The 25,388-nt window shown below is 39.7% G+C and overlaps 1 protein-coding gene across 6 annotated transcripts in view; it reads right to left on the bottom strand.

Annotated features, from left to right (window-relative positions):
• The window catches only part of LOC109431392 (acetylcholine receptor subunit alpha-like), a 681,325-nt gene that overhangs the window by 171,136 nt on the left and 484,801 nt on the right, over window positions 1-25,388 (bottom strand). For all 6 annotated transcript variants that reach the window (XR_009996235.1, XM_062845640.1, XM_062845641.1 and 3 more), the window contains one exon: window positions 1,773-1,912. Coding sequence is in view for 5 of the 6 variants with exons in the window: in XM_062845640.1 (XP_062701624.1) it covers window positions 1,773-1,912 (140 nt within the window). In the remaining variant the exon portion in view is untranslated. The remainder of the gene's footprint in view (window positions 1-1,772; window positions 1,913-25,388) is intronic.

Raw genomic sequence — 25,388 nt, 5'->3', positions numbered from 1 at the left:
AGGGTGTCTGTTGAGCAGATTATCCCCCTATGGTTTTGAAGAAAAAAAAAAAAGAAAAAGATGCCTGCGGTATATAATTCGTGCATGGTGGCCTCATAATTGAATTTCCAACGTGGAGCTCCATCGCTGATATCATCAAAAGCCGATCTGTCGCTATTTGGGAGTGAAATAGGAGGTGGGTCGGACACACTCTACGCAGGGGCGAACACAAAATCTACAAAAAAGCGTCAGATTTGAACCCAGCAGGATATCGCAGCAGAGGCAGACCCAGAGGCGCATGGCGTCACAGTATCAACAACGAAATCAAGCAAGTCGACAGAAATTTGATCTGGCCACGGGTCAAGACGATAGCTGGCAATCGCCCAGGATGGAGATCTTTCAATTCGGCCCTCTGCACCACCATGGGTGCTCAGGACTGAACGTAAGTAGTAGTACAGTTTGCTAGAAGCCCTGAAATGATCGAGAATCTGTAATAGATATGATGCAGCCCGTCACCAACGATATCTTCGTCGAGGCACTTTCAGCAGACAGCGACGCTATCATTTTAAACGCTGAGCAGCTAACGGAAATAGTAGCGTGAACATGTGATGAAACCATGCCGAGAAACTGCCGGCGTCGTGCGTATTGAAGGAATAAAAGGCTTTGCACTATCTGTGCTGCCTGCCTGAGAGCTAGATGACGTGTTCAATAAGTCCAATTAGGGAAGGACGGCAAAAAGATTTTATGCGCGGCCAGAAGAGATTGCACCCAGTAAGAACAATCGCTATAATAAACTAGCAATAAACAAACTTACCGCGTCGTGATGGCGAAGATCAAGAGTACAACAATGTCAGTTGAAGTTGTACCCTAATAAGTTGAGGATATTTATGGAAGGTCTTATCCAAAATCTGATCAGCCACATGGTCACCTACACCGTACACCGATGGAGTATAAGCAGATACCGTAGAAAAGTTGTTTTTTTTTAGGATGAGCTCTTTATAGTGACAAAAGCACTAGACATACACGAAGGCTCCAGTCCAAATGGTATTCCCAATGTTGCATAATGCTGCGATCTTGGTATTTCCGGGCAGTGCTGCAGAAATGTTTGAAAGACAGCTACTTCCCAGACATTTGTAAGATTCAGACGCTGGTGTTGCTGCCAAAACTAGGCAAAGCACCAGGAAAGCCAGCATCCTACCGCCCGATATGCTTACTGGATACTCTTGGTAAACTCCTGAATATGATCATTCTGAACAGACTAATGAGCTACACGAAAACAGAAAAGAAGCGGTAATCGTGGCTGCGCTGTGATGACCATAGATGTAAAGAATGCGATCAACAGTGCCTGATATCGGGACCGCAACTCTCTCCTGTGTAAACACGCGAATTTGTTGATGTCTTATTATGAATGTTATGTGCAGCAAATGTATTATTGTACTGATGGATAAATGGACTGTCACATCTCTATGCTCAAGGTCTTCCTTCTATCTTTCTATTTTGACGACTATGTCGAGCATCATCATTGTTCAACCGACTACCTCTTCGATCAAAGAACCACTTATAAGAAGGGTCCTTTTTCATCGCCCATTGTTGAGACTCACAGAGTTTCATTTGTTAGTTATTCCGCTTTGGCGCTGCAGTGACTGACACATAATGGTCGATGAAGAAAGTTTTGATTACCTTTGCCCACTCAATCAACGGAAACAAATTTAAAGCCCATCAAAGTGAAACCACTACCGGTAGACCGTAATAAATAACCGAGCGAGAAGAGGTCAGAAAGTTTTTCCACTTACCACATCAATTAGTTGCGACAGTTTTAGTTTGATTTTCACGGTTAGTGCGTCTGTAACGTTAACAACGGGCCGAACTAGTTTGTTGTAGTTGCTGAGGAGGTCATCGTAGAGTCGTTTTGCATCAGGATTTCCGGCGCATACTGTGGAAAGAAAAACAGAGACAGGAAAAACTTGCGTTGAGTCAAAGGAAAGAAGCAAAAAGAACTTTACACCAAATTAGATAAGCACAAATCTGTGTGCACCGAGCGTACGGCAGTCACTTGGCAGCACTGGTCAACCGTCTTCAAAAACTTTTTCTATCCCACTCAATCGCAGCCAGCCCGCATCGCATACATACCTAGTACTGGCTGAGTTGTGGCCGGCATTTTAAATTTCCCAACGTCCACAGGAGATAGCTCTGGAAGTTATGCTTCCGGAAAACTTTCCCCAAAACGATAAATTTCAAGTTTCTGGAGAAAACTCTCCTGGGTCCACGCCCACGCCACGGCCCTTCGAAGTTATGCGACTCGTTGATCGTCTCTCCATCACCACCAATGTGACACAATTAAGGTGAAATTGAATTTAGGGATTTTTGTTGGAAAACATTTTTATCTTTGTCTGTCTGTTTTGGTCCTCTTTTTGCAAGTTGGAATCGTTGGTTTATGGTCGGTTGATGGATTTAGAAGAAGTACACTCGATGCTTATTATTGTTAATAATTTGGGATTAACTGAACCACTTGTTTTCAATGTTCCATTGTACTAGTAGATATTCAATTCTATTACACTTTTCTACCTCTTCATGGCGTACAAAGTGGAACAAAGCATTTTTCAACACTTTTGTGATTTTAATTCTCTAAACCTATCGGAAAATAAACGTTCACCGCTTTTATATACAATTTTGATACCTCTTCCCTGTGGCAAGGTTCAACATCCCAGACAGGTAGGTGGGGGCAATCGATCTTGCCCGTCGTCGCGCCAGAACGATGCACATTTTGATGAGCACCAAATTGCTCTTTACGGCGATGGTGGTGCCGCTGCTGTCATCGTCCCCCAGAGAGGGGCTTCAAACTTTATCCGCATCATCATTTCTGATGTCGTCGGTCGGTCGGTCGGATGTCGATTCCGAAAATGACGATGTCTTCCCACCGCCAATGTAAAATGGATACTTGGATTGTGCCCTAGGGATGGATTCAAGAACTGGGTGGTCTTGGCGGTTCGGTTCGAAGACAGGACTGTATTAGATATACCGTAATCCGGGGTATCATTGATCAGCGGGGTAACATTGATCGGCTTGACTCACCTCATGAAATGTTCAAACAAGCATTTTACATTGAATCAGTTCCTACTATGGAATGGTATATCGTAATATGCTATCATTTAGCTATTAAATGACATGCAATTTATGAAAATTGAATATCATAAACATTGAATTAAATCGATTTTTCCATAACTGTGTTTCGTAACGCAATGAGATACATTGTCAAACAATCATGCTTGGCGTGAATACAAGTTACAATATGAGGTTCGAAATCACTGTATTACTTCAATATGATATCCCAGAGTTGGATTTAATAAACGAAATTTTTATGAAAATGCAATTTTTCAGTAAAATATACGATTTATTAAAAGTCGGCTATCAACTCCTTAAGCCATTGCCTACCTTTAGGCGTTATTCGTGATGTAGAGGATTTTAATCCGAAAATAACTTAAAAAGTACATTATTTGTAAGAATTTGGACAACATATTCGAAATCAGCGACCCCAAATTTAGTAAGTAAGGGTATTTTCAACACAAATGATCAATGTTACCCCAAATCAACACAATCTAAAATTAGATTAAAAAAACTATTTAAACATGTTTTAAAGTTTTATAATACTTTTTCGAGTAGCTAAACACATACTCAGAGGGCCAGTACTTCTTTCAAAAATATAAAACATCTAACGTTTGCTTTAATAAGAGAATTATTCAAGAAAGGTAGAAAATTCTGATCAATGTTACCCCGGATTACGGTACCTAGGATAAGTTTCAAGAAGGTAGTCTGGTGCTTGAACTGATGTCAGCGGTTTTCATGGAATGTAATGTCTTTCAATAAAGTAAGTAACAATGCAGTCGTGCGAATGTACATCGTCTTATCGTTCCTTCCATACGACGCGAGGTTAATGTTTTGACGGAAGGTATATCCTATGAGATAAACTTGATGTGGTACTAACATTTTTTTTGCTGCTTACCAAAAATGCTATGATTGCGTGAACGATATGTAAATATTTTGTTAAATCATGTCATAAGTGGCCCCCAGATGGCATCAATACATTGATGGTAACGGCTTCACTTGGCGGCATTTCCTCACCACGGCCGTGCAGGATTCTCTGGTCAGTCCAACAAAGGTGGGCTTCCCGGGTTTAGTTACCGCTCGAAACCTGGTGTTTTAGGTCACAACTTCAGTCACTAGAACGCTTTACCGGAGATAAGATTCGGCCGGAGGATGGGTTTTCTAGTCCGAGTATGGAGCACTTCACTGCTGGCAACGTCACTGTGGTCTATCGATGCATGCGGTTTCTCCATCCGCTGCCGGACCTCTGCAGCGCCTTCACGATACTCAGGTATTCTGCCTTTTTTTTTCTGTTCGGATGAGCCACTGCGACCAGTATTTAGATCTTTTGTGGCAATACCCATATCCTTATTATTTAGTGCATGTCGTACTACTCCATTGTCATTGAGAGGCAATGGAGCATCGATTTCTGTACAGATCTTGTTTTGTTACCTCAGAGGTTCGAGGAATCGAATGTAATGAAAAAGTACCGTTTTCACAGGGAAATAAATCCCAGCGAAAGTGCGCCCTTAATCACACATAATCGATTCTATTTCTGAGATAAACAAAACGGTAGAACTGATATTTGTCCATGCATCGGAACTCTGGCTTCATCCGTGTCTTGCTTCTAGTTTAGTCCCAGGACAACATTGAAAAACCCGGGGCTTTAGGCTAGTTGCAAAATGATGTCAAATTAGAGAATGTGTTCAGTAATAAGAATTCACGTGAGTCCTTGTATTACCAGTACTTATCAGTCCTTAGTAGGTTATTACGCAATTAGATACGCAAAGCATGTTTGTTTTCCTTACATCAAGTGTAGTCTCGGCGAGGACAAACCGAGTCTTTAACAATCCGTAAGGCCAAATAAATGCAATTTTAGAAACTGTCACAACAAGGGCTTTGTACCATGAATCCTTATTACCAAAACGCATTACCCTAGAATAACAAGCGATGTCACCAGGGTTCAGTTTGGTAGACCTTACTCCGTAACGCAACCCAAAAGGGAGATATACCCACGTTACGGGCTCCGTTAAAGATCGAGCATGTTTTAAACCCCCTCAACCATTCATCCCTCAGCACGGGTCGCCTGACACCTTGGATTGGGGTTCCCTGTTTGGTGGACTTTTACCCCCGGAACAGGGGGTCCGTAGTGCTATTCTAAGCCGGCAACTACACGGGCCCTTATTACATGAGAAAATCGAATCCCGCGTCAACACTTCTATTAAAAGCTCATTATCTTTCCTCGATACCTTCGTGGTACGCACGTTGAGTACTCTCTATTGGTTAGCGTTCCATTAGCTACCGCCATAAGTTGCCCTCTCTCCCCTGGAAGCTTGGGTCCTGGCTAGTACTATAGACTAACCGATGGACTCAAGCTTCCGGATGGGGGGCTAACTCAACTTGCTGTTGAACGGCCCGACCTTTTCTCTGTAGTTCAAGTACGATTCGAGAAACCGTGGAAGTAACGGATTCCCACTTGTCCGCCACCATACCCATCCTTTCATCAATGTTGTCCGGAGTGATATCCCTACCGCATATTTCATGCATTCTCGTCCTTTGCTCCACGAAGCGTGGGCATTCAAAGAGCACATGCTCCGCGGTCTCGTCGCAGCATGAGCATATCGGACATGCATGGGAGCCTGTATGTCCGAATCTGTGCAGATACCACCTAATTAAAGAATCCATGGGGCCTGCTCGTCCATTTAGACACGCTCGGTATGAGCCTGTGTATCCATCTACCCCTGCTGGAAGAATCCCATTCCCTCTGCCATTTCAACATAGACGCTGTTCTGGCGATCCGTGTCGAGCCTCTTATGTCACGTCGCTCGAAGTACTCTTCGTCCTCTCCCTCTGCAACCATTAGTGCTATGGGCATCATGCCCGCTAGTACACATAACGCGTCCTTTGAGACCGTGCGGTATGCGCTGACCACCCTAAGGCACATCAACCAGTGGGTACTCTAGAGTCGCTTCACGTTTCGGTTGACTACTAGCACGCCCGACAATTCAGCAGCGCCATACCGTAGTATGGATACCGCTACTGTTGTGAGCAGCTTACGCTTACTTGACACTATTGCCGAGCTATGCACCCGCCTGTGATGACCACTGCCTATTGTTCAGACTTGCGGTTGTTTATAACCACCACCTCGGTTTTGCGATGCAAAAATGCCAACTGTCTCGACCTCATCCTGTCCTCCACTATGCCATTTGCGTGCGTTGCTGTCAGTTTCATTCCTCTATCGACTCGCCGTATACCACGAGGGTAATAGCATCGCAAAGCCGACCAGTTTTATGCCCGGTGGAAATTTGAGCCTCAATACGCTATCATACGCCACGTTCTATAATACCGGGTCCAGGAGTCTTGAGGTACCCCCGCGGTGATGTTATAGCTCCTCTCACCTTCTTCGGTGTCATACATTTGCACCCTATTCTGGATGTAGCTCTCCAGTATCCGGCATTCTATTCGGGACATCTAGGTGGTGTATGGCACACTCGGTGGTGGCCCAGCTGACGCTATTGAACGCATTGTTTACGTCCAGCGTATCGACCGCGCAATATCAAATTCTCGTTCGCTTGGTAGTTTGGTTACAGTTTCAACAGCGTCCACCATCGATCGACCCTTTCGGTTATCCGAGAGGCCAGAGTCATCGGGTTTCTGGGTATAGACCATCAGTCTCTACAGAATAATCCATTCCAACAGTTTCCCGGCGGTGTCCAGAAGGCTGATAGGCCTGTATGCCAACGGGTCACCAGGTGGCTTCGGAGGTTTGGGCAGTAGAACCAATCTTTGCCTTTTCCACCTCTCCGGAAATTCACCTCTGTCTATGCACATCTGCAGTGATCTCGCGTGCGTGCGGTACGACCATGCCTAGGCAAGCCCACCCTAGAAATGGGAGACCACCGGCTTACTGGTGAACTCAGGCGATTGCGGATCTGCGCTGCTTACGGGCTAGGTAGCGAATACAGCGAGCACAAACTGAGGAAGAGCGAAACGAATGACGGGTGGTGTTCGCCACTGCTAAAATTGTACTGAATACCGAGATAAGTTTCTTGAGGAATCGACTGTTGATCTTATGCTCTGAGGTTATTCTGAGGTTTCAGTCTTGGAAGAAAAACTTAACAATCCGTTTTTGAGTTTTTCTTCCAAGACTGAAAGCCATAACCTCAAAAAACAAGACCGAGTTAAGGGCAAGAAAAAATACCTACTTTGAGGATCTCTGTCAGAGTGCCAATGTGAATCTGTGGGGTGATGCCTACAGGATCGTGATGGCCAAGACGAGAGCAATCTTCACAGATGTAGGAGGATCTTCGAAGGTCTTTTTCCGCGCAGAGGCTGCCGCTGCTATGCAGCAATGCCTGAACGAGGAAGTTTTCCCAGAAGTTTGGAAGAGGCAGAGCCTGGTTCTATTGCCAAAGGCGGGGAAACTACTCGGAGACCCGTCGGCATTTAGATCAATATGCTTGATCGATACGGCGGGTAAGATGCTCGAAAAAAGCATCCTCTACAGAATGTCGAGGCACACCAAGGGTGTAAAAAGTCGAGCAACCAGTTCAGTTTCCGGAAGGGGAGGCTGACTGTAGACGCTATACTGCTGGTTACAAAAAGTTCCGAGATTGCGCTCCACCGCAAGAGGAGGGGGTTTCGCTATTGTGCAGTAGTGACTCTGGATGTAAGGAACGCGTACCTGTACCTGTATAAGATTCTCGGTAGTTACTTAGTTACTTAGTTAGCAGAATCGAGTACTAGTTACGGCACGAATGTAAATCATGTACGGCGAGGTGTTAGAGTTCCCGCTGTGAGTGGTGATCGTCGGTTTCACTGACATCTTTACGCTGGCAGTCTACGGTGAATCGATCAAAGAAGTGGAGTTGACTATTGCCAACTCGAATGGAGTTGTGGGGGAGTGGATGAGATCCAGGAAATTGGAATCAGCTTACCACAAAACTGACGTGGTGATTGTGAACAAGCGAAAGTTGGAGCAACAAGCGGTTTGTTAAACACTTGGGGGTGATGATCGACGATAAGGTACTAACCTTCGGTAGCCACGTTAATTATGCCTGAAAAAGAGCTACCGTGGAAAGCTGAAAAGTAGGCTGATATGCCTGATGGCTGCGAGCGCGTATCGTATCGTGTCACACGATGCACTCTACCTACGCCATTACTGGTATGGTGCCTTATCGATATCCTCATACGGGAGGACATAGAGTGTTTCAAAATACGCGGCACAAGAGGCATACGCCAGGTTGACCTACATGGTCAAGTGGCAGCGCGCATGGGACAGTTCACCAAAGGTAAGTGGACCCACTGGTTGATCCCGAGGGTAGATTGTTGGGTCAACAGGTGCCACGGGAAAGTAACATTCCACCTGACTCAGGTTTTTTAGGCCATGGTTGATTCTGACAGTATCTATACCGTTTTGGGCATGCGGTTTCTCCCGAATGTCCCCCGAGCAGAAGAAAATATCAACAGCACAATAAAATATGTTATTTTGGCATAATAACTGTATAATGGAATCAGTAATTTTTGTGTTATTAACATATCTGATTATGTTATAAACTTGTCTGTCATAAGCGGCAAAATAACAAAAATCATAACAAAAAAAAATGTACCTGGAAGACCAATTTAATAGCATGTTTTGTTAGATTCCATAACAATGAATTTTGCAGTGAATTTAAAAACTTGTTATTATTGTGCTATAGTTCATCACATATTTGTACATTTTCAATAGTAGAATAATAACAAAACTTGGTCTACAACAAAGTATATTATTGAAATGTTATTAAGTGGATGAATCTCAATAACATCATAACAAAATGAGATGATTGCCCAACAAAACATGTTATGAAAAAGTAATACTTTGATAAGTTAATAATAACAAACTATGATATAAAAACAGGCTATGTGATTCTGTTGTTATGAATTTGATATTCTCCTCTGCTCGGGCCGGTTTGTGCTGGTTTAGAGGAAACAGCGGAATACGTTATGGTTGTGGTGTGGCCGACGTAGCTGGCATCGCAGTTTCCACAGGGAATTTTGTAGATTACGTTCCTACGTTGCTCTTCTGGGATGCGATCCTTCGTTTGTGTGAACAGACCCTTGATCGTGTACTCATTCCTCGTTGCTAGTGTGATGATCGGAAAGTCTGTTTTGAGGAGCTGCGCCAGTCATGTTGTCAGGTTGTTTACGTGCACCATCAGTTTAAAGATGACGTCACCGTTGCTCCTTACATTGCTTCTTCTATATGTGTAGTGAATCCGATAGTTAGTAACTGTTTATCTGTTTTATGTAGTTCCAATTGTTTAAAAGTGTATTTGATTGTTGACGTTTTAGGGAATTGATGAATCATACTACGCTAACAAGCTTTCACGCAACTAACAAACCTTCTGATGAAAACGAAAAATATTCTTGTAATACTGTAGTTTTTTGTAAAGTTTTGTATTTTTATGTAAAAAAGCCAATGTACCTTTACAGACCCCTTGAAAAAGATGGCATAGCCCATTGAAACGTCGGGTGTAGGAAAGATATTTTCGTTCTTATCGCTGAATAAAGGGTGTCCACGATAAAATTGACACACTGAAAATATTGTATAACTTTCGATTGCGTTCGCCAAAATAGCTAATTTTTTGACCATGAATAGTATATTATGTGTAGCTAATACCATCAAATTTTCAATAAAATCGGTTGAGTATTGGCGCAGATATTGTCGATATCATAAAATGAGATTTTAGAAAATTTGGGCACCCATTTCAAAAATATGCTTAGGCTATAACTTTTTTGTTACCTCATCAAAACGTTTGAAAATTTCACTCGATATTCTTAACATAACATCTAATTGATGATGGTAAAAATTTGATCGAAATTGGTTCAGTACTTTTTCTAGTAAATATCCAAAGCTCAAACCGCTTCAAGGTAAATTTTAGGTTCTTTTTGACCATTTTTAGTTCCGCGTGCACTATTTTGACTGTAGAACTGGTAACACTATCCCGATTTTCATAAAACTTTGACAGAGTAAAATTGTTTTGTTAAACTGTTTATAGTGAAAATTTCAGCCATTTTTGTTGAGTACTTTCAAAGTAAGAGCAGTTTAAATTTCACTATAGAGGAATTCCACGAAGTCATGTCAGTCGATCCTGAGCGACCATTTCAAAAATATCTGAAACTTTGCACAGTTTTTCAATTTCATATAAATCGCCATTTTTTGATATTAAACCTTCATATTCACTCACGACTAACTTTTCAAAAGGGTGTATGCGAAAATAGTTCTAAAATATTCTAAAAGCTGTACAGCAAAAACGGATTGTTCGATTGTTATAAATTTTTCAGCAAAGTTAGATAACTAAATGATGATTCCTTAGAAAATATACACTGTAAAAAATTTCTTTTTCTACTTTGAAAAAATATGATATTTGTCACAAAAACTCAAATATCTCAAAACCCTATCTTTTTACCAACTTCAATTTTTTAGGGGAAATGGCCCATTATATCAGCTATCTACCATAAAATTTTGGTGATGGTAAACTGATAAACAAAAAAGTTATGACATTTCAAACATTTCACAATTTTTACATTTAGTAACAAAAAAAAAATTTTTTCTGTGTAAATTATTTCGAGAATTATATTTTGATGCTGATTTTATTGTAAAGGCTACCGCCTGAATTAAACAAGTTGTTTTCATGATACTTTAGTTTGATTATTCGTAATTACTATAGTATCTATTTGAAACTTAGACGCGATCCAGAGTTGTGATCAAAAATATTGAGATTGTCATACTTTTTATTGTACGTGACTGGTGAAAAAATCCCTTGATAGTGTTGAAAAGCTGTTGATTATAAGAAAAATGGAATTGAATTTATTTTTAAGACAAAAGCTGTATAATAAAAGTTTTTTTATACGCGTATACGTCTAGTTTATCCGCAAAAAAAATCCCTCTTACACACTTATTTCTGAATTGCCTGTTCGGTACTTTTTTGACGAGATTATAACAGCAGTACGATCTCGGTAGTTTCGGTAATCGATTTTACTGAGGCTCAGTAAAACAACTGTCAAAATCGTATGGAAAAGGTAAACAATGCATTTTTGCTGAACGAGTTCGGTGCTCAGCAGTTTTAATCTCGTCAAAAAATTACCGAACTCGGTAATCAAAATTAAGTGTGTAGAGAACAGACTTTATGATCGGAAGAATACGAGTAACTTCAACAACAACAAATGCATAAGAGGTACATACCACAGACAAACAGACGAAACGCCTAGAACAATTTTAGTGAAAATTCATCGCCCAGTTCACACTATCACCACCTGGTGGAAATGTTTCACGAAACACTGCGTTGTGCAATATCGTCATCAGAAGGCGCTAGTGTGAAACGTCAAACGCAAAGAAAAACGATGGGCGCTCTTCTTGTTATGAAAGCCACAACCAAGATTCAAAATGATCGTTGAAGGCGTGGTCAATGAAAATTTCGCCAGTGTTACGTTTGTTTGTCTGTATACATACCTAACAATGCTCACGAAAAAAACAAAAAAATACTACCGCTATGAATATTAAAAATTGTATAGTATTTTTTTTTTCTTCGGCCACCAACACCAAACAAGTAAGTTAAAATTAATAAGTGATTTTGTTTATTATAATCTAACGAACAAGATGAACAGTCGCTTTCTCAAAGGTCTTCAACTCAACGCTCTCCTGTAGACCGTTTGATGAAAAAAAATGTTCAAAAGAGTTACGAAATCTCACCGAAAGCACCATAGATAAACTGAAAGAGACTGGTTATGCCCAAATGTCCACATTGTGTACAAAATTACGCATTTGCACGTCCTGCCGTCTAGAATTTGACAAACGAACCATCTGTATATCATCGGTAAAGCAGGGCGCAGGAAGTTCGAAAACGACAACAACTGAGAAATTGCCATCAGCGACATCTGTTTAAACAATTTAATTACGCCCCTTTTCAAAAATGCCCTGTAATATTCTTCAACATCTATACCCATTTCAATATTTTTAACGTTGCAAAACACGCTTTCAACATTCATCTTGAAGAAGAGGGAAAACACTTGTCCTCAAATGTAACAGCAAATTAATGAATAAACGACTAATGCGCGGAGGGCGTGATAAAATCGGAACATTACGGTACATAGTATATTATATTATATGTATATATAATATATAATAAAAACAACTTGTTTTACTCACGCAAGGCCATTAACAATAAAATCAGCATCAATCTTCAATTTCCGGCCGAAATAATTTACACTAAAAAAAATTATTACTAAATGTGAAAATTGTGAAATGTTTGAATTGTCATAACTTTTTTGTTTATTTTCATGGTAGATTGCTAATACAATGGACCGTTTTCTCTAAAAAATTACGTTGGTAAAAAGATAGGGTTTTGAGATATTTGAGTTTTTGTGACAAAAATGATATTTTTTAATGTTAAAAAAGATTTTTTTCACAGTGTATATTTTCTTAGGAATCGCCATTTAGTTATCTAACTTTGCTGAACAATAAAATCAGCATCAAATCGCGATTCCCGGCCGAAATAATTTACACAGAAAAATTTTTTTTACTAAATGTAAAAATTGTGAAATTTTTGAAATGTTATAACTTTTTTGTTTATTAGTTTACCATCACCAAATTTTTATGGTAGATTGCTAATACAATGGACCGTTTTCCCTAAAAAAATCAAGTTGGTAAAAAGATAGGGTTTTGAGATATTTGAGTTTTTGTGACAAAAATGATGTTTTTCAATGATAAAATAGATTTTTTTTCACAGTGCATATTTTCTTAGAAATCACCATTTAGCTATCTAACTTTGCTGAAAAATTCATAACAATCGAACAATCCGTTTTTGCTGTGCATATTTTTGAATATTTTTGAACCATTTTCACATACACCCTTTTGAAAAGTTAGTCGTGGCTCTAAATAAAAATTTGATATCGAAAAATGGCGATTTAGATGGAACTGAAAAACTGTGCATAGTTTCAGTTCAATAGAAAATCATGAATTAAAAATTTTCCTTAATTTTGATGCTGTTGCTTGGAATCGCTCTATACCAAAAACCCCATCTGCTTATTGTGACATAGTGCGACATATATGGCTATAACTTTTTAACGGTATGATCAAATTGAATGAAATTTTTACAAATTACTTCTACATACATACTTTACGTACATAAAAGTTTTCATTGAAATCGGTTCAGTATTTTTGGCGCCAGAGTTGAAACCGCAAAAAGTGATATTTTCCAAAATGTTTGTTCAATAAATGCAATCCCAGTACCATACTCTCCACATTCTTCTATGAAAAAAAAAATCAATCACATACGCGACACGCGTTTATTTCGTAATTGTCAGAACATCATTAAAATTCTACCTACTAGTAAACGGAAGTTCCACGTTCATTGTGAAAAGCGCCACGACGAAAAGCTTATCAGAATAAATTTACTACGACAAGAGGCATGCTTTTACGAGCCTGCTAATAACCGTCGTCAGCAGAAGATAAGAGTGCTCCAAGCATTTTCCTTCCACATTTACACCCACCATCTTTTGTTCCAGTCCAGTACGTGTATCTTGTTTAATGTTTTTACTAAGATACTCGTGGTGGGTATGTACTGAAAGCCCGACGAAAGAACGAACTTTTTTATCACTAGGTCCACCAACAAAATTATTCTCTCGGAGCTTTCCTCACCCTTCTGTCGACCGCAGAAGGTTGTGTTGGCTAGAAAAAGGTAGAGCTGTCAACTATCCTCGGGCTGTGTGCACTCATCGTTCAGTTTTCCTTTTTTATGGGTCCCCCGTTTTCAACCATACACAGTCGGGAAGCAGCTTTTCCGGCCATCTCTCCGTCGTTATTCGGATTTGAACAAGCCCATTTCCATGCTGCGACTACTACTACTAGTTCTGCACTCTATGGTCGGAAGTATACGTGGATAGTAAGTGTGTGCTTACCACTTGGTGGCGGCTTGACAAATCTTTCTTCAAACAGCTTTCGGCTATTTGGCTTTTTAAGTAATTCTACCCCAGCCAGGTGCTGGAGACAAGAGACCGACATCGTTGGCCCAGACGTTACATTCTTTGGCTCATTTGGAAATCAGGCGTGAATAGAAACTAACGAACTGTACATCTATCAGTAACTCTCGGTACGCATTACAGAGCACAAATTGATTGATGAGGTTCACCAACCAACAGAAATTAGGCAACAATTTGAAGACTTCAGAAGTCCAATGGAATTTCCCAAGCGAGTTTATCATTGCGCCAAACGAGCATTTCTCTGAAAATGAGAACCGTTCTTCCGAAACGGTGCTCAAATTTCAACATTTCAGCTCAAGGCGCATAAAACTTTCTTTTTTTCTTTCTCTCAATAGAATTGTTCATCTGAATGGCACTTCTGGTGGCGAGCAAAGTTATCCGTCCTTTGATGTGACACTCCTCGCGTAAGAATCTCTTATGACAGAAAACGACCTTTGGAAGATAATAGGTTCTGAGAACTGCCCCCTAGATAGCTGATTTACTGTTCACTATGCTGATAAAACAAATCAAGTAAACCGATGATTAGGTTAACAGAATTTATATACTTTGCCAGTCTTTTTTATTCAGAATTTCGAAACAGCTTTACCATAAACCATTTTCATTGGAGCATTTCGCCATAAGCGATCAATATTAAATAACAGTGCTGTCATGGTAAATTCAGAGCTGGTTACTCAAAGTTTCCAAACTTCAGCGCCCTTTATACTGGTACGCCGCAAGGAAATGATTTCATCATTCCACCTAATTAAGTATCATTCCGGGTAGACCCCTCTAGGCATTAATATTTAACGATTTTTTTTGCGGAAAGGATATTTTTACTATCCTTCCATAAGTTTTGCATGAATTCTTCTTAAAATTTCTAGGAAATTCTTCACGATTATTTTTCGGGATTCTTTGAGGGAATACAAAAAAAAATCTGTTATGTTTACAGAAGAATATTCTCGCAGGAATTCTCAGAATGAGTTTAGCAAGAATTCCTCTTAGTAATCCTTCTAAACGCATTCCTGTTCACGGATTTCTTTCGAAATTTCAACCCGAGATTGCTCCAGAGATTTTTTAAGGAACTTCCTCAGAAATTTTCGTTAGCACTTCTTCAGGAGTTTCTCAAGAAATTCCTCAAAAGATTCATCTTGAAACTGGTCCACGATTTTCCTTAGAAATTTCTACCGAAATTCCTCCTGGGATCCCTTAAGAGATGCATTTATTCGGAAATTCTTCTAGACAATTTTTAAGATTTTTTTTCTGGAAGTTCCTCCAGTAAATTCTCCAGGCATTGCTTTGGCTTCATTCAGACCTTCATTTAGGGATTCTTTCAACTTTGTTTATGAAAAATTCCCTCAACAACTTTTGCAGAAATGACCAGAATCTATCCTTGAACATTTTCCAAGGAATTAATTCTAAGATTCGTTTAAAAAAATAATTCTTTCTTCAGGGGTTCCCTAAAAAAATCCTATTGTTTTTCATTGTGTCTGCAGATAATTTCTTCAGGAAGTAGTTTGAGGATTTTTGTGTACAAATCCCTTCAGAAATTGTATAAGATTTTTTTTCTGAGAATTCCTTCCAATGATCCCTTCATAAAATCCTCACAGAATCCCTCCGAAATGTATTGAGTATTTTTTTCAAGAATTTTACCAATACGATTTCTGCAGACATTTTTAAAGAAAATTCCCCTACGGATTTTCCCAGCAGTCCCTCAAGAAGTTTTTCTAGTATTTTTACTTTGATATTACGTGCAGAGCTACTCCATGAATCTTGTATGTATTATTTCTGGAAATTAGAGGGTTTCTTAAGGTATTCTTCAGGATGTTATCCTAGGTATTTATCTACCAATTGCTCAGAAGATAACTTCAGAAATTTTTGTCCAGGGATTCCAAAATATCAAGAATTTCTTCTAGGAGTTTTCAGAGATACCTTCAGGAATTTTCAAAAGATTACTTGAGACATACCTTTAGGGATTTCCTATAAATTCCTTCAGGGATTCCTTGAACAATTGTGGAGCGGACCTGGTTGGATGGTTAGAACACTTGACTGTCACGCCGAGGACCTGGGATCGAATCCCACTCCCGACAAACTCACAAAATGTGAGTTCTTCCTTCGGAAGGGAAGTTTAGCCTAGGGCTAAAAATCTCGTTAATACAGATAAACATAAACATTAACAATTTTCAGTAATAGTTGTATCATTTTCCTTAAGAATTTCTAAAATATCCCAGCAGGAATATTTGACAAATTCTGCAGGGATCTCTTATTAAAAAAAATCTTGCAGAAATTTCTGCAGAAGTCATTGAACGAGTTTTTCAAAGAATGCTTGAAGAAACCTTGGAAAGGATATCCGTAGCGGTGTAGAAGAAGTTTTTAGAAAAATTTCTGAAAAACTTCATGGAAGAACTTTTGACTGATTGCTGACGAACTGACTGTCAAATATTTCGCTAAATATGCGGCTATTTCAGTCTTTATAAAACAGTTACTTTTACGTCTAATGCCCTACGTTTCGGTATAAATTTCACATTCATATGCCTGATGAAGTTTGCGAGTTTGCTCAGAAGAGGGTCAGTTTTCAATCCACTTCCAGACGACCATAGTGTTGGACGGATGGGCTCATGTGTCTCTTCGAACGGCTGACGAGTTTTTTTGTTGGGGGGAGGGGGAGGGGGGGCTGCTGGGAATCAAACCCATGACCATCCGCTTATCAAGCGAACGTGTAGCCAATTACGCTACGGACGCCCCTAATCAATCAACATCCAGTGTCATCCAATTTTCAAGCTTTCAAAGTAATACCTGGAAAATTTATATTATTCGGAGGAAGTTCTGAAGAAATCTCTGGGATATGTATCATACATGATATTTGTTAATATATAGAGTAAATTGAAATATGCACAAAAGATATTTATTATTATTATAGGGAGCAGAGTAGTTTGGTAATAGTTATTTATGTAACGAGTTGCAAAAAGTTGATTTTTATAGCACGAGTCGTACATTTATCCAACGAGGCTTGCCGAGTTGGATAAATACGAAGAGTGCTAAAAAAATCGAGTTTTGCAACGAGTTCCATACAAATTTTATGCAATGATTTTTTCATAATGCAACCCATTTGAGTTGCATAATGTTCATAATGCAACTCAAATGAGTTGCATTATGAACATTATACAACTATTTTTCATTATGCAACTCATTTCAGTTGCATAATGAGCAAGTTCGGAAAAAATGGCCATTATGATACCGAAATGAGTTAAATAAAATGTAAATTATGATACTGAATTGCATAAATCGTTTTATCATATTTAGGAAGGTGAAATAATATTTTTTTTACTCTGAAAAAGGCGTTTTTTCTTACAAAGCAACACATTTTGAAAAAAGTCTCAGGTAACTTCTTAAATTTATGGGGGCACTCCTTGGGGCACTCAAAATTTAAAAAAAAAATAAATATATCATGTTCCAACTACTATGACCAACATCATTCACTGGAACCTCTTTTTATGCACATGGCTGGGACTGCATAAAATAAAAATGTGCATAAATTTCAAAAAGGCATAAAAAGAGGAAAATATATGCATAAATTAAGTTTGGGCTTTAAGGACATAGTTGCAGGGGTTACCAAAATGGCAGCGAGTATGGCCGCCACTCTCTCCCTTATACCTCCCTCCCCTCACCATAGTCATCGAGAAGCTCGGAAGTTAGCGAACAATTTCTCAAAATTATACTTGCTTACCTTCTCAAATTGCACTCAGGTTGCTAATGGTGGTAGACAACTATATTTTTCATCCGCAATTTTCACAATATTTTCACAATTTCGTGCCAAAATGTAGCACACACTGCACTTTTTTTTTCTTCGACAAGCGCGTTACTCTTATTTTCAAATCACTTTTTAACAGTGTTCTATACAACACAGCACTGTAATAAGTTGATCGATTACGTGAAATTGTCCGCACTTTCGCCTGACCTATCGTTTATCGCGAAAAACTTACGCGTTTTCCACTTTTGTGGTCGAATACCCGGATCAATTTACATCGCGGTTCGTTAAAACGGAAAAGCGTACCGTTAAACTGAGTGGTATTGTTCAACGTACGGTGAAATTGATTAAACGCAGTTCATGTTTATCACGAAACAAGGCTGTTATTTTGTTAATCTTTTTAACTATTTTAAATATCATACTGCCAATGTGATTTCAATAGATAACAGAACAATCGTTCGCTGTTTATGAGTTGAAATTACATCATTTAATGTCACCCCATAACACGGTAGTTTTCTACGGTCAGAGAGAAAAAGTACGAGAGAAGAGAGGAGAGAGTTGTCAACAAAAACGTAAATAAAGTGGTGCACAATGGGATAATTCTTGAAAATATTGGGCAAAGTAGGGATTTAAATAAATTTAAAAGTATTTTATAAGAACAAATTGTGTTGGTGGGCATATGGAATAATCATATGTGTGCCAAAATTCAAAGGTACAACTGCTATTTTAATACAGCTCATTTTGGAACGTTTTTGTTAGTTTATTTACCCAAGTCACACTACACTGTGCGCCGTCTGATTTGTTTGTTTTGAGTGGGTTGTTGAGAGGGTTATTAGAGCGGGAGCCAAGCTTATTATTATGATCTCGAGCAACCTTAACCTTAATTAGGGAATCTAGTTTGCGAGAACACGTATTGCTCCCGGGCAGTTGAGGTGGGGCTAAGAGAGTTTCTAGAAAGTTCCCGGTGAGCCCAAAAAGGTGGTTTGAGGAGCCTTTTAAGAGCGTTCTGTCAAGATTTTTTGGTGCTTTCATGGGATTACGGGGAATTCAGGGGTTTTTCAATAGTATTAAGTGGGTTTCAGGGTGTTCCAAGGGGCTTTAGTGGCAATTCAAGGGATCTCAGTGTTCGTTCAAATATTACGTAACGCTAAGGGGTGAGGGAGGGGGTCCAGCGCTGCGTTACGCTTCATACAAAATTTCAAAATTTCCCATACAAAAATTGTTACGTGGGGGAGGGAGGGGGTCTGAAATTGCCAAATTTTGCGTTACGTAATATTTGAATAAACCCTCAGGAGCCTTTGAAGGGCGTTGCAAGAGGTTTGAGGGGCGTTTTAAGGTATTTCAGAGTAATTTTAGAGTCATTTAAGAGAGTTTCAGAGTGTTTCAGGAACATTTTAAGGGCGTTCCTAGAGGTTTTAGGGGCGTTTGATGGCATTTCAGGGGCATTTCAAGGGGTTTTCAGGTTGGTTTCAGAGGGTTTATGGACCCTATTAAAGGCGTCCAAGTGGTTTCAGAGGCATTTGAAATTGGTTATGATGATTTCAAGGGCGTTTCAATGAGATTACGGAGGATTCAGGGACGTTTCTAGGCATTTTAGGTCAGGGTCGTATCAGGGGGTTTCAAGACAATCTTTAAATCAATAAAGGGTATTTCAGGGGCGTTTTGAAAGATATTGTGGGAAAGATATATGGGGTCTCTAGAAATCCTGTGAAACTTCCTAAAATGCCTACAAGATCCCCCTGAAACTCCCACAAACCCATGTAACGCACCTAAATCGATCCGAAGCCCCCGAAAAATTGTCCGTAACGCTTCCATAACGCCTCTGAATCCCGCCGAAAATGCTCTGAAACTTCCTGAAATGCCTCTAAAATCCCTCTTAAACCCTCTCGGACCCCATGTAACGCACATGAGAGGCTACGAAACCCCCGAAAACTCCTCGTAACGCTTAAGTAACGCCTCTGAGGCCCACCAAAGAGACTCTGAAACATCCTGAAATGCCTCTAAAATCCCCCATTAACCCCCTCGGACCCCATGTAACGCACCTGAGAGTAATGGCTGAAATTTTGAACACAAACCTCTTAATCTAATTTCGTTGCATAGGCAAAATTTCAAAAAAATCGATGCACTATCCACAATTTTATAGTCGAAACATGTATTGGGACTAAACGTGATTTTAGCCCCTCAGACAGCAATAAGTCAGCACCCTTTATTGTTTCGATTGTACTATTGAAAGTACAGTGGTTTTTCGATTTTATCACGGTCAAAAAAAATTTTGCTGTGAATTTAGCGAAACCGTGAATTTGGCGAAATGAAAAATAAATGTGAATTTTATACTAAAAATCGAAAAGCTACAACAGTTTTAGTAATCTGTCAATGATTGTATTGCTCAGGCGCTCTCCGTAAACTACGTAGACTCATTTTGGGTAATCTTAGACGCCCTTCCCCCTCGTAGACGTTCATCCATACAAAATTTCTAAAATTTGTGTGGACCGTAGGCTTTGGCCAGATACCCAAATGTTTTTTTTTCTGAAATAGGATATGCACAATGACTGGACATCATTATAATTTTATTTTATGAAAATCCAGAAGACTAAAGTGCAAATTAAAATAAAATATCGACCATTTATGAAAGTTATTTACACATACAATACATAACAGCTAGTCGAGGGGTCGAGATATACATCTCTACAAATAAAAAGGAGTTTAAATTCGCTTTGAGGCATTAAAACTTACGAACGGATGAACCGATTAGCAAAATTTCTGCACACTATGATCCATCTTCAGGGTGGCTGTGTTTATATGTAGAAAAAGTTATGAAAATCGTCTGAAAAAGTATCAAAAATGTAAAATTACTGATTTTTATTAGCCGAGAAGAAATTCAGCACGATCAAAATGAAATCAATCTAGAGTGAGGTCATGAGGTGCTGCAATAACCTCAACAGTTGACCAACCACCACAGCTTGGCAAGACAAAGTTTGCCGGCACAGCTAGTATTCAATTAAATGTACAATTGACTTGAAATAGAATTATTTTGCTTTTTGTTTTATATTTGCTATGAAATAAAGAATCCACTTACAACCTCTCCATTCAAAGAAAGCTATTCGTGCTTTAATCTCATAATCAAGACTACCCCAGACTGTGGATAGCCCTAAAAGTCAGTTGCGTAATTACATTTTTATGTTCTGTGCTATTTAATGTCGATTTCATAATGTTTTAGAAAAGGCGTGATAAAAACGAAACGAAAACCGTGATAAATTCGAGAGTGAATTTTGCGAGTAGTGAATAAAATGACTAGTGATAAAACCGAAACGCCACTGTACTACACCGAGAATCATCAAATTTTGCAGACATAATATACACATAATCAACTACCTTCTGTGAAAATTTCATGAAAATTGGCAGAGAAATACGAAAGTTATGCATAGGCAAAAATTGCACATGAAAACCACGAAACATTTTCACTAACACTCACCCCTATCAACACCAGTAGCTTTCAAACCAATTGATAAAAGTGGATGAAATTTTGCAAGAAAGTGTCTCTATAAGTATCATAAGTGCTAACAAAATTTCATAATTATCATCACAGAACTTTTAACTGTTGCGTAAAAGAACCATCTACTATGCGAATGAAAATTGGTCATGATTGTACAAAATGCTTTAAACCACGTTTGTTTGTTTTTTTTATCCACAATTAAAAGTAATGCATCGATTTTTATTAAATTTGGCACAGATAATAAACATACACCAAAGAGTTCCCAGTCAATTATTTGGCCAATTTTACCGATTCATTACAGAGCTGTAGCCGTACTTCTGTGTCCCGATTATTGCGGATACAGGCTTTAGTTATTAAGCTTTTTCATAATGTTCAGAAAAAATACTAGGCCTCAAATATTGATTTATTTTGCATTCCATTATGCATGATTATTTTCATTGCAGAATATAATTGAATTTCTAAAGTACTTATAGTTAAGGGATTAAGGATTAAGTACTTGTACAAAAGTAATGCTTCATATCCATAAAAAAGAAAATTCTACAAGCTTGTCATTGCCCCCACAACGGGAAAGTAACGAGTCATTTCAGGAGACCTTCACCTCGTCACCAAATAAACCTCCGGCACCACCTCGGCAGGAAATAAATGTTGAATGAAGAGATTGTGCGGATTCATTAATTTAAACGATATGTCATGGTTTTTTACGGCGGTGGGGGGTCATGCTTTTTGACAGCATCCTCCACCGACTTTCCCCAAAGGGATATGATACTCCACGGTCGAGGGGAGAAAGTACCCAACTCTTTACGCGGAAAGCATCACTTTTTCAGACTGGGTAAAACGTTTCGTCGCGCGTCGCCCTTGCCTGATGCTGCTTGATGCGAAGTGTAGGAGTGAACATTTTCCACTACAGCGAATTTTGGAGCACCACCGTACACCGCCGTCGTACTGGGCGTAAAAGCATTTTCCACAGTATAGAGACGGTGACATCCTTCCGTTTTGGTCCTTCACCTGCCCACGAGATTCGTTGCTCACTGCTACACTGGCTAAACGTTCTGGCTACTGCCTCCAAGAGACTGGATTTGTGTCGGGCCAGGAGGATGCTGGGTGCCAGTGGGCCTCGCCATCCACGACCTACGACGACGAGCTTGAAGGGAAGTATAGCTGATGTTTCATGGCTGTTTGTATTATTAATTATTCTAAAATCATTACCGTGGGAGTAATCAGTTTAAAAAGGTCGCTGGAGTTTATCTTCGCTTCGGCAGTTCTGGGTAGTGAGTAATATTTTCATTAGTGATGACATATATAGCGAGATTTTAACTGCTTATGGGACATTACCGAGATCGTCGATTAATTTACAGGCTTTTTAAATTACCGGTGTAAAAGTCAATGAAAACAATATATTTTCATAAGGCTAGACTAGGATAAACATTAGTGATACTTTTTATATATTTCTTGCATCTATTGTGGTACTGGGCTCAAAAACTACAGAACGAGCACACATACAAATGAAATGGATATATTTGCGGTTAAGGGAAAAATGAATCATGATTGATAATTTTGAAATTTTCTTGTAAAAATTCAAAAGCTGTGTCATAAGTTAGCTCGAAAGCTTAGTTGGTAAATCACTAGTAATCCTTATAAGGGTTTGGAGTTCAAATCTCATGTAAGCTAAGGGTTTTTTTTTTCATAACATCACCAATAAATGACTCACCTCTTCGAATGAGTGTAATGGGTTTCGTTTTTTTTTCTGCCCTCTAAGGCATTGTCCATTTAGAATCCGGACGGACAAAATCACGTATATCTCAGGGAAGGAATAACAACCATAAAAGGTGAAGCCCTCAAAACAAAGATTATTTTTTGTATTTTCATGGCAAAAGCACATTGAAATGATTTATTTTTATTTTTTATTCATTTTCTTTCTCAGTGAATTGAGAAAACGCAAAATTTGTTTTCGTTGATAAACACTACCCATCTGTGACATTACCACTGAAAGCCTCCGGCTGTCGTGACAACTCATCAAAATAGCTAAAACCTCTACAGATCTCTTGGATGCGTTTTTGAAAAGCAGTACGCGGTTCTTGAGGCTGTCGTCCTTGTAAAAAAATGTTCTCATCATCTTGTTGTCAAAAAACGATGCCCAGATTTCGTACTTCTTGCCAAATTTTCGAATTTTAAGCTAAATAATCAACGATCCCAAGCTTAAATCTTCCGGGGACATTTCCTTAGGCCATGAACATCTGTGCTCAAAACACATAATAGTTTTGGAGATATTAACCTTTTTTGCGACTTCCTCACCCGACCACGCTAAATTTTTAACGTGTTTGTGTAAGATTGTTTTCCTTCTCTTGTCTTCAATCTGAAATAACTTTTCACTCGTTACAAGAAAATCGATTAAATTTTCACCATTAAAAGAGGACTAGTTTAGAAGAGGAATTCAGACCGACGATTGGTAAGTTCAGCGCCCACCAGCAAACGAACGAAAACGGCCTACGACTCATTGATTTCGCTGCCTCCAAAAATATGGCCATTCGTAGCACCTTTATCCAACACAGCCTCCTTTATCGTTACACCTGGAGATCACCACAGCAGACGGAATCTCAAATCGGCCACGTTCTGATTGACGGACGGCCCTTCTCCGACATTATCGACGTCAGGACCTATCGTGGCTCCAACATCGACTCCGACCACTATCTGGTAATGGTCAAACTGCGCCCAAAACTCTCCGTCATCAACAATGTACGATACCGGCGACTGCCACGGTACAACCTAGAGCGACTGAAACAACCGGATGTAGCCTCAGCATACGCGCAGAATCTCGAGGCCGCGTTGCAAGACGAGGGCGAGCTCGATGAGGCCCCTCTAGAGGGCTGCTGGAGTACAGTGAAAGCAGCCATCAACGACGCAGCCGAGAGCACCATTGGGTACGTGGAACGGAATCGACGGAACGAATGGTTCGACGAAGAGTGGAGAACGGTTTGTGGAACTGCTGCAACGCATCCCGCAACGGCTTCGTGCCGCGAGCCGTAATATGCAGGGATAAAGACGGAGGCCTCTTGATGGACGGACGTAAGGTGATCGAAAGGTGGAAGCAGCACTTCGATCAGCACCTGAACGGCGTGGAAAACGTAGGCACGGGAGCCCACGGCAACTGAGGAAACGACGACTCCAGTGTAGCGGAGGACGGAAATGAACCAACTCCCACGCTGAGGGAAGTTAAGGATGCCATTCACCAGCTCAAAACCAACAAAGCAGCTGGTAAGGATGGTATCGCAGCTGAACTCATCAAGATGGGCCCGGAAAAGTTGGCCACCTGTCTGCATCGGCTGATAGTTAGGATCTGGGAAACCGAACAGCTATCGGAGGAGTGGAAGGAAGGGGTAATCTGCCCCATTTACAAGAAAGGCGACCATTTGGAATGTGAGAACTTCAGGGCGATCACTATTTTGAATGCTGCCTACAGAGTGCTATCCCAGATCATCTTCCGTCGTCTGTCACCTAAAACGAATGAGTTCGTGGGAAGTTATCAGGCCGGCTTCATCGACGGCCGGTCGACAACGGACCAGATCTTTACCGTACGGCAAATCCTCCAGAAATGCCGTTAATACCTTGTCCCAACGCATCACCTGTTTATCGACTTCAAAGCGGCATTTATTTATTTATTTATTTATTTATTCACATTTACATTCATCTGACATTTTTTAGTCTTAATGAACTAAATTAACACTAATTTTAAATTAAAAACAAAATACATTTCACAGTTACATTTAAAAACCTTAATGACTATTATTATTAAGCCCACTTCGAAATGAGTCGATTGATATGTTAAAGTCAAATATTTCAAAAACCCTATTGAAAGAAGCACACATGAATCTTATTGGATCGTGTTGAGCATACTGGGCGTTCCATGAACCGAGCTGTAGAAAGTCTCGTTGCCGAAGTTGTCGTTCCGGTGCATATAAGTTAATTTCGTTAAGTATTACGGAAGAGTCTACCTTGCCTTGTAAAACTTTCGCTATGAATATCGCCTGAGCATTGAAGCGTCTACGTTCAAGAGTATCCAGTCCAAGCAAACGACATCGACTATCGTACGAAGGA

This window comes from Aedes albopictus, chromosome 1 (genome assembly GCF_035046485.1).
Source record: "Aedes albopictus strain Foshan chromosome 1, AalbF5, whole genome shotgun sequence".
NCBI lineage: Eukaryota > Metazoa > Arthropoda > Insecta > Diptera > Culicidae > Aedes > Aedes albopictus.
Note: the sequence above shows the minus strand (reverse complement) of the source record. Positions and strands in the feature narration are given on the sequence as shown.